The sequence below is a fragment of the Lingula anatina genome, chromosome 2, assembly GCF_051362555.1.
Source record: "Lingula anatina isolate TDL-2025a chromosome 2, LinAna3.0, whole genome shotgun sequence".
Lineage (NCBI taxonomy): Eukaryota > Metazoa > Brachiopoda > Lingulata > Lingulida > Lingulidae > Lingula > Lingula anatina.
Genome location: NC_141768.1, coordinates 12377388 through 12387668, shown reverse-complemented (window position 1 = coordinate 12387668; position 10281 = coordinate 12377388). Strand labels below are relative to the sequence as shown.

At 37.8% G+C, this 10281-nt stretch overlaps 3 protein-coding genes across 4 annotated transcripts; 2 read left to right on the top strand and 1 right to left on the bottom strand.

Moving 5' to 3' along the window:
* The first annotated feature begins 34 nt into the window (after positions 1-34).
* On the top strand, positions 35-7006 carry LOC106181377 (uncharacterized). Its single transcript, XM_013565745.2, has 3 exons — positions 35-191; positions 6018-6103; positions 6709-7006. The coding sequence occupies exons 1-3, from the start codon at positions 75-77 to the stop codon at positions 6866-6868; spliced, it is 363 nt and encodes a 120-aa protein (XP_013421199.1). The 5' UTR covers positions 35-74; the 3' UTR covers positions 6869-7006.
* On the top strand, positions 245-3699 carry LOC147763408 (uncharacterized). The gene is made up of 2 exons (XM_087004728.1): positions 245-761; positions 1314-3699. The coding sequence occupies exons 1-2, from the start codon at positions 339-341 to the stop codon at positions 2742-2744; spliced, it is 1854 nt and encodes a 617-aa protein (XP_086860854.1). The 5' UTR covers positions 245-338; the 3' UTR covers positions 2745-3699.
* Positions 3630-5783, bottom strand: LOC147763407 (uncharacterized). 2 transcript variants are annotated; one of them, XM_087004730.1, is made up of 3 exons: positions 5426-5780; positions 4787-5145; positions 3630-3659 (listed from the first exon to the last, which is right to left on the bottom strand). In XM_087004730.1, the coding sequence occupies exons 1-3, from the start codon at positions 5739-5741 to the stop codon at positions 3645-3647; spliced, it is 690 nt and encodes a 229-aa protein (XP_086860856.1). In that variant the 5' UTR covers positions 5742-5780; the 3' UTR covers positions 3630-3644. The 2 variants fall into 2 exon arrangements, with proteins under 2 accessions (XP_086860856.1, XP_086860855.1); XM_087004729.1 differs by lacking the exon at positions 3630-3659 and having other exon boundaries at positions 3686-5145; positions 5426-5783.
* Positions 7007-10281: the final 3275 nt, after the last annotated feature.

Here is a 10281-nt window from a genome sequence, read left to right as displayed (position 1 = left end):
GATTACAATGTTTGTTTTGCTGGAGCTTTGAAAGGGCTGCCGACTCTGCAGCCTCGCTTTGGCATTGTTTACAAATGGCGGACGGGAAACCGACAGGTGCCCCTGCGAAAGATGAAAAGTTAAGCAGTAATGGAGAAGGGATGAACTCAGACCTAAGTGATTTCATGAAGGAGCAGTATCAGCAGCAAAAGGTAACTTTATATGTAACCTATATCCAGCCATAATTCTTAAAGTTAAAGCATAAGTTGCACTACTAGCAACTATCCTTACTTTTCACTGACGTCACAACTCCGAGTGTGCTATCCCACAATGCCCCGTGAACCGCCATTTTTCTACCCATGCTATCGAGACGACACGCACGACACGCCGAGCTTTGCTGTACAAATCATCGTTTTATTGTTGAATTTTCACTTGTTGGTTGTTCATTTGTTATTTTGCTTGTTATTGTTATGGAGAAGGACACCAATCTATACAGACAGTCCTTACCGGCAGATGTGAGAGAAAGATATGATGAGAAGACAAAGGAAATTGGAGTAGACCCCTACACGGTGTCATCCAAGGATTGCAGCACAGACAAAGCTTCGTGGCCAGAGGTGAATTTAGTAGATGTTATTCACTTTCTGATATTTCAAAGATCTGCATACACTAAGGAAGAATTGCGGAATTACAAGGCATTGGAGGCCTACAAACTTTTCCAAGACGGTTGGATTAAGGACATGAGGCACATTGAAATAAATGGCTCTCACTTAATAAAGTCTAAGGTAAGAATACTCATAAGATATTTTGCATAAACACGGATTTAAATTTTTGTTTCTACATGTATTCATAAGAATAGACATTATTTCATGTATTGTATACTTTTGACCCAAATATATTAATGGGGAATACTCCATGTACAGACATGGCGAGAATACTGCAGGTCTGTATGGCTTACACTCCAAAAAATCTACAGGTCTGCCTAAAAATCTATAGAACCTCCAAAAAAGTTTATATAGTATTTTTCCATAAACCTTGCCAGTCTGGAGGACCTGCAGAACAAAATCTTATAGGTCCTGCCTGTGGCTTTTTAACAGGTCTGATCCTGTCCATCCTGCAGTTTCCCCATATCTGCATGTAGGCTGTAGACAGCATTTTGCTTAATTGCTTTCATGGTTTGTCAGCGATATGTCATAGATTTTACTTAAAGTAACGAAAGCTTCATGTGGAAAATAACAGGAAGTTACCATCGTGTGTAAAAGAAGCCCATATGTGATTTAATACCTATCCATGCGTTTATGTTAAGATGACTTATTCTTCCCTTTTTCACATTTTAGGTGCATCATTCTTTGCGCATAAGGGAGAAGCCCTTAGAGCCCTGGGTGATCATAAAAGGAGAGGGGTCCATTGAGTGTGCACATTGCACTTGCATGGCTGGTCTGGGGGAGAGCTGCAGTCATATAGCTGCCATGCTATTTGCCCTAGAAACATGGACCAGAATAAGGAAAGAGACCACTGTGACAGACGTCCCTGCCTATTGGATGGCTCCGTCTTCCAGCAACCTGAAAGACCCATTTCACCGCATCGTGGATATGGACCTCCAGTCAGCTACCAAAAAAAGAAAAACAGGGGATTTGAGGAGGAAAGAGTCCACATCAATGGATGACTTCTCTTCGCCCACAAAGAATGAAATGGACAGCTTTATTCAAGGGTATCAGTCAGATGTCAGTAATGCAAGTATATTGGCCATCAACCCTGAATTTGCCCACACTTTCAAGCCAAAAGCTCTTCTTGGGCAGTGGCCAGTGGATTTGTCTTCTTTAAAAGACACAAACTTTCACAATTCCAACATAGACGATATCCTAGCCCATACTGCAGGGATCAGTATAGCTGTAACAGAAGCAGAGGCTGCCCATGTTGAACTGCACACAAGGGACCAGTGTAAATCGACTCACTGGAGGAAATACAGACTTGGGCGTATTACTGCTTCACAATTGTATTCTGCTGTACACACAGACATAGATAAGCCATCTATGTCAGTTGTAAAGTCGGTGTGTTATCCACAATACTTCAGCAGTGCATCAACAGAGTGGGGCATCAAAAAAGAGAGGGTGGCAAGAAAAGAGTACTGCAAGGACATGGCACCATTCCATGTGGACTTCCAAGTTGAGAGATCTGGACTTCTATTAAATCCAGACTTCCCAGAGTTTGGGGCCAGTCCGGATGGGTTTGTATCGTGTAACTGCTGTGGGAAGGGTCTTTTAGAGATCAAGTGCCCTTTTACCCTGCGTGAAGCAGACAGTATTCAGATGACCTGGTTGGAAAACACAGAGGGAGGACTGAAATTAAAGAAAAACACTGCTTACTACTACCAAGTTCAAATGCAACTGTTTATGTCAAATTTGGACTATTGCGATTTTTTTGTGTGGTGCCCATATGCATCGCATTGTGAAAGAATAGTAAAAGATCAAAGTTTATGGGATATTATTTCTGTAAAAGCAAAATTATTTCATAAGCAGGTTGTCATGCCTGAATTGTTGTGTGGGTATTTTACCATGAAGCGTGTGTTGAAGGAGGTTGTGACCAATAATTGCTCTTCAAACTCTCAGGAGCCAAAGTACTGTATTTGTAATGGAAGTGACGATGGTCGCAAGATGGTAGCATGCGATAATGAGAACTGCAGCACAGTGTGGTACCATATGAGTTGTATAAAGATGAAGAGAGTCCCAAAAGGAAGGTGGTTTTGCAATAAATGTAGAAATGTGTAGCTGTGTGGAATTCTGATAATCTTGGTCCATTCTGACATGTTATTGTGCAATACTTTACATCTTTTTAACAAATGCTGTCAGTTATTGTGAAGTTATATAGATTGCTCGGGATGTGTTTTTCTATTTACCCATTTTATGGATATGATACCAGTATTCAGTTCTTGTGTGCTAGTCTTAATGTACATATTACAGTGCAGTGATGCTTCTAATTGAACTTTTTTTTTCTTGGATTCATATGTTCAGCCATTCAGTTTTTGAAGTCACCACGGCTCGGTGCTAAATATGTTAGCTGTGTGGAATTCTGATAATCTTGGTCCATTCTGACATTTTATTGTGCAATGCCTTACATCTTTTTAACATATGCTGTCAGTAATTGTGAAGTTATATAGATTGCTCGGATGTGTTTTTCTGTTAACCCATTTTATGGATGTGATACCAGTATTCAGTTCTTGTGTGCTAGTCTTAATGTACATATTACAGTGCAATGATGCTTCTAATTGAACTTTTTTTTTCTTGGATTCATATGTTCAGCCATTCAGTTTTTGAAGTCACCACGGCTCGGTGCTAAATATGTTAGCTGTGTGGAATTCTGATAATCTTGGTCCATTCTGACATTTTATTGTGCAATGCCTTACATCTTTTTAACATATGATGTCAGTTATTGTAAAGTTATACAGATTGTTCGGATGTGTTCATCTATTTACCCATTTTTTGGATGTGATACCAGTATTCAGTTCTTGTGTGCTAGTCTTAATATACCTTTTACAGTGCAATGGTGCTTCTAATTGAACCTTTTTTTTCTTGGATTCAGTTGTTCAGCCATTCAGTTTTTGCAGTCACCACGGCCCGGTGCTAAATATGTTAGCTGTGTGGAATTCTGATAATCTTGGTCCACTAGGATCAAGGAAAGTTTTTCTAAAGAAAAAAAATGAGAAAATAAATGGTTTTCAATACATATTTTTATTTCACTAAAATTGTTGTTATAGATGCATACATGCTTCAATTGTTTCCAAACACTTAGACATTCCTTCACTTCAATCAAATGGAACAACAGAGGGACATAAATTTGTGAGACAACAACATACTTTAACAATTTTGTCAATTGTAGGTACCTCTTCTCCACTTTTCAACTTCAGAAACTCCAAGGGTACAACACTGTCAAAAATCCTAAATTTCCTACAAAGTAGTCCAATAACCCGCTCTACATGAATACGTACATTTGCAATTTTTCTCGTCTGTTCTACTTCCATTGGATGTAATTGAGACTTCCCTCGTGTAAAACTAGGTATTGCCAATTTCGCTTGGTAAAAATTGACAGATTCTTCAATGGAAAAACCACGATCTACCATGACAATATCACCAGGTAACAGATTGTCTAGAAGTCCAGACTCTTCTGTGATGTGTTTATCTGAGGTCCTACCGCCCCAACCTTCAGAAATAAAAGTTATTGTACCTTGTGGGGCTATCCCTATCAGATATTTAACTGTATGACGATGCTTGTAATTAGAGTATGTATACACCTTGTTAAGAGAACCACTTGGTTTTTCTATGTTGAGTTCGAAACAATCAAGAATAACAACAACCTTATCACCAAATTCTTTTCTGAATGTCATCGGCATTGATACTCTGACATGCTCCCTTTCTGGCCAGTGGACCAAGAAACTCAGTCTTTTGTAAAGAATGTTCAGTGTGGCATGAAATATTCTATGAATAGTGGCAACTGACACATTTAACTGAACTGACATGTCTTGAAAAGCATAATCCATTCTTAATTTTATAAGACATAACATGAATTGGTTTTCTTTGGTCAGGTTTTTTGAGCCATTGCTCATTTGTGCTTCTATGAAATTAAACACTCGTTTCAAACCCCCTAAATTAGGCAATCCAGTATAAAAAGAAACTTTGTCTGGATCTTTTTCATACCCTTCAAAACTGTAGAGATCTTGCCGTGTGAATGGCACTTTGCAGTTGGAATCTGCAAGTCTAGCTTTATTGTCATTTTCAATATTTTCAATATCATTAACTGTTAATTCAGTTTGTACCTCTTTACTTGTACCAGTAGTACTATCTTTGGATTCCTGTACTTCATAGTTTGTGTCTTGAATCTCTAGCTCTATGTCTAAATCACTGTCAAGAGATGATTGTTCACAACTATTGCCATCACTTGTACTCCTGTCTTGAAGTTGAGTTTGTTCATTCACTTGAAGGTCTGATTCAAGCCTTGGCGTTTTGAGGTTCAAAAGTGAAGTTATTGCATCTGCACGTTTCCTCTTTTCCCCACGCTGACTGGCACGCCTGTATCTACTGGTGGCTGCTGATTCTGGAATGCAGGCTGAATGCCCTAGGCATAATGTTGGAAGCCAGGACGGACTGGTCCTGTCATGTAGGTAGGCCTTGATACCTAGAAAATTTAGACATGGCAATGATAAAAACAATCCAACATGAGAATGAGAATTATATTGCATTTGTAAAAACATGTAAATGTGCTGAAATTGTACATCAAAAAAGAATTTTGTGTCCGAAATTGTCTGAGATACACAGGATACAGGGAGCATATAAGACAAAGACTCCACCGAGTAACAGGTACGTGTAGTTGCCATTTGTGACTCAAAGATCCGTCCTTCACAAAAACCTTATTCTCTGACATTTATATGATACCAACAAGTAACATATATACATACCGCCTACAAAGTGTTTCGAACAAACAAGGGTTCGATCCCACTTTTCCTCCGAGGTAATATCTTTCCTGTTTATTGCTGCTTTCCATAACCGCCGTCTTTCTTCAGATAACTTTTGCGTCTCCTCGCCTTGACCTCTAATGATTGTTGGTACTTTATGAAAACTGATACCTTTCTGTGAGGACGGTTTATTTGAACATCCAACCACTCCACATATCGGCATGACTGTGCTGTGTGTACGTGATAAAAAGTGAAAAAACTCAGCACGATAGTATCTCCCGCCTGGTGTAGGAAAATGGCGGACACCCAATGTTCGCATAAAATGATGACGTCATGTGAAAAGTAAGGATTAGTGCATATATGTACGTGCATCACATATTGTTTTACTGGTATATTTGGTGTTTGTAACAGGCAACTCCAACCTATAATTTTAAGGTGCATTATTATTATAACTTTAATGAAAAAATCAAATCGCATATACAGTTGCCATTTTATAGTTCGTTAGGCCTATCCTATCATACCCATCAAAAGCAAAAATTGATTTGCACACATGCCTGACAACATTAATTTCCACGATGGCACTTACACATTCTAGGCTAGTGGTCGAATTGCTGCAACAGATGCCATAGATGAAGAGAGAGCTGCTGCATTTTACAAAAGAGCAATCAGTGAAAGTAGCAGGTAGAGAATATTGATGAAAAATTAAAAAAGAAAGAGGGATGTGTAGTTTGTATGAGGTATGAGAGAGAGAGAGAGGGGGGGATGGGGGCAACAGAAAAAGATAACTCAACATACTGTTGAAGTCTGGAAATTTGATGTCGTTGAATCAAATTGTTTTGAATCTTTTTATTGGAAAAATAATTAAAGATGCTACAAAGGTGAGTAAAAGCCCTGCCATATAATTTATTTCTTTTTGTTCCAGTTTCTTACATGACAAATAATTAAAAGCCACAAGCAAAAGAAAAGGGCTGAAATTAATCTTTTGACAGCAAAAAGCTTTATGACTACAACTTCTTCAAATTTCTGTTTGTAAATTTGACCAAGTGCTTGTTTTCCCTCGGGTCAATAAAGCACAGAATGGAAGAAAAAAGAATCTGTGCAGATAACATTTTCAGAAAATAATGTTGTAACGTTGTAAAGTTGTAGCATAAACGAAACTCTTCAGATTTTTAAGTTAGCCTATTTGAAACTATTTGGTGGCATTTAGTCTGGGTCAGCTGTAATAATTTGACATAAGTACTCGCTCACTGTGCATCTTCAATGAATCATCCTTTATTATTTTACAGGATGAACCAAGAAATTGCCAAATCTCATAAAAAGCTTGATGATCTGCACGTGGAATATGGAAGTGAAATATTTGAACAATGGAGACAGGAACATGCAGCACAGGTGCTTACATCTCATCATGCAGAACTAGTGGAAGCATCACAGCCTGTGACTCAGTAGCACTACAGTTACTGTAACAACTCTTCATCAAAAGGGTTCAAAGAGTAAAACTAACTTTCCCAAGGCTCCTGCAGACTTTTTTGCATTAAGAGCCAATGTTAACAATAAAACAATAATTTTATTGAACAGACATGTAAATAGTAGTTGCTTAAGTTATGGCATACACTTTTATGGGAATGTTTTGTAAAAAAAGTTAATAATCTACATGTTGAAAAATGCACAATTTCTACAAAATATTATCCGATGTCTGGAATGCTAGATAAAATTTACCTAGACAGCTAAGCTTGCATATATCTAGACATCAAAAAGGAAAAATGAAGATTATAACAATAAAAACAAAAAAATCAACAAAAAAAAAAGACCATGCTGATCTTGAAAGGTATTTGCCTTTTTTTTTTAAACAAGGCCACTCAGCAAATTTAAAGTAAAACAAAAAATATGGTTTAAAGAGTGAGCAACAGGTGCATCAGATGGTGCAGACACGGTGTTAAAAATACAGACACATACGAAAACCTCCATCAAAAATCTAGGTGTATATATGGACACCTTTCTTTCTATGGACACACATACATCCCACATTTCTAAATCATGGATCTGTCACTTCAAGATACATATCAGGTGCGGATCCAGGATTATTTGAAAGGGGTGGGGGAGTCCACGGATATCTCTGCTTGTTCTTGATCTTACACCTGAGTAACAACATTGTCACATGATCAACTAGAGGATCAGAGAGGCGATACCGCCTCCGAATATTGTACCACCAGCTGGAGCAAGCGCATTCGTATAGACCCCCACATACACAAAATAAGGGGTGCAGCCACCAGTCTTGTGCTTGACAAGCTGTAAAAATGCAATCAACAAGAATTTTCAAAATATGCAAAAAATATATATAACTAAAAATGGTGCAATCAAAGTTAAGTTCATTGTAAGGTAGGTCAAAGGTCAATTTCAAGGTCACAGTAAATTGCCAGTATATGACTTCCTATCCAACTTCAATAGTAACTATGGACCTATCTCTGCCAGTTTTGGAGATAAAAGGGAAGCAAAATTTGCAAAGTTCAGTTCATGGTGAAAAGTAGGTCAAAGGTCAATTTCAAGGTCACAGTAAGATTGCCAGTATATGACTTCCTATTCAACTTCAATAGTAACTATGGACCTATCTCTGCCAGTTTTGGAGATAAAAGGGAAGCAAAATTTGCAAAGTTCAGTTCATGGTGAAAAGTAGGTCAAAGGTCAATTTCAAGGTCACATTTAGATTGCCAGTATATGACTTCCTATTCAACTTCAATAGTAACTATGGACCTATCTCTGCCAGTTTTGGAGATAAAAGGGAAGCAAAATTTGCAAAGTTCAGTTCATGGTGAAAAGAAGGTCAAAGGTCAATTTCAAGGTCACAGTAAAATTGCCAGTATATGACTTCCTATGCAAGTTCAATAGTAACTATGGACCTATCTCTGCCAGTTTTGGAGATAAAAGGGAAGCAAATTTTGCAAAGTTCAGTTCAAGGTGAAAAGTAGGTCAAAGGTCAATTTCAAGGTCACAGTAAAATTGCCAGTATATGACTTCCTATTCAACTTCAATAGTAACTATGGACCTATCTCTGCCAGTTTTGGAGATAAAAGGGAAGCAAAATTTGCAAAGTTCAGTTCATGGTGAAAAGTAGGTCAAAGGTCAATGTCAAGGTCACAGTAAGATTGCCAGTATATGACTTCCTATTCAACTTCAATAGTAACTATGGACCTATCTCTGCCAGTTTTGGAGATATAAGGGACTAAATGTTATAATTTTGGAGTTACCATAATGTGCCATAAATTTCCTACAGAAAAAATTAATTAAAATAAAGAAAAGGTCATTTTGGTCAAAGTTCTTGAAATGGGAGGTTCTCTGAAGTTGCAGAAGTTTAAATTTGATAAAATAATGTCATTTTTGACCACAAGTTGTCTGCTTTGCCAAGCATTATGTTTTATTTTTCCGGAGTTCAAAATTTATTATCCATTACCGTACTGCACATTTTTACGGAAGCCGACTGGTGCCATATGTTGAAAAAAAAAATTATCTCGAAATTTCGAGATAGCATTTTTTTTGTTCAAATTTCAAAATACTATCTCGAAATTTCGAGATAAATTTTTTTGCTCAAATATCAAAATGCTATCTCGAAATTTCGAGATAATTTTTTTTTTGTTCAAATTTCAAAATGCTATCTCGAAATTTCGAGATAAAAATTTTTTTTGTTCAAATTTCAAAATAGTATCTCGAAATTTCGAGATAATTTTTTTTTCTACATATGGCACCAGTCGGCTTCCGTACATTTTCCTTTCACCACCAATATGTACTTTCTGATACAGCGTAACTCGAAAACCGTATGGAATACAAAAAAACCGAGACCACCACCAGTGTTGGGCTTTACATGCTCTACAAAATGCAAAAAAGAATGGGTCTCTAGCATTAACGGTTCCCGAATTAGAGACAGTTTTCAGTTTCGGTATCTTATGGCCGCTACTCCTGTGAAAATGCACCGATTGACCCCAAATTCACGGAGATGAAAGATGACCTGAAGGGTAACACTTTCCAATAATATTATTGGTTAAGTCTGTGTGGGGTCTGAATAACAGGGCAAAAAAATTTTTTTTCGTAAAAAATTTCATTTTTTTGAAAATTTTGACCCATTTGACCTTGAAGTAAAGGTCAAAGGTCAAATCCGAGGGTATATTTGAAATCTACACATATGACTTTTGGAAAGCCGTCTATAGAAATTTTTCCCGTAACTCCTTCTGTAGGGTAGATAATTAGCATTTAATTTTGCCATTTTTAGACAAGGGTGCATTGCAATGAGTGCCACACCCAGACCCCAATACCGACAAAGCCCAAATTTTACGTGGAACGAGTTGAGATTATAGGTGACCTAAATCCATGAGATGGGTACGGGGGCCCTTACCGTCTAGGAGGAGAAGCGGTAACGGTAACATGGCGGCGGAGCCGGCGGAACGGACCGGACGGGACCGAAACCATGTGTACCGCCAGCGCTAACGCTGGTGGTAAATTTTTTTGTTCAAATTTCAAAATAGTATCTCGAAATTTTGAGATAATTTTTTTTTCTACATATGGCACCAGTGGGCTTCCGTACATTTTCCTTTCACCACCAATATGTACTTTTTGATACAGCGTAACTCGAAAACCGTATGGAATACAAAAAAACCGAGACCACCTCCAGTGTTGGGCTTTACATGCTCTACAAAATGCAAAAAAGAATGGGTCTCTAGCATTAACGGTTCCCGAATTAGAGACAGTTTTCAGTTTCGGTATCTTATGGCCGCTACTCCTGTGAAAATGCACCGATTGACCCCAAATTCACGGAGATGAAAGATGACCTGAAGGGTAACACTTTCCAATAATATTATTGGTTAAGTCTGTGT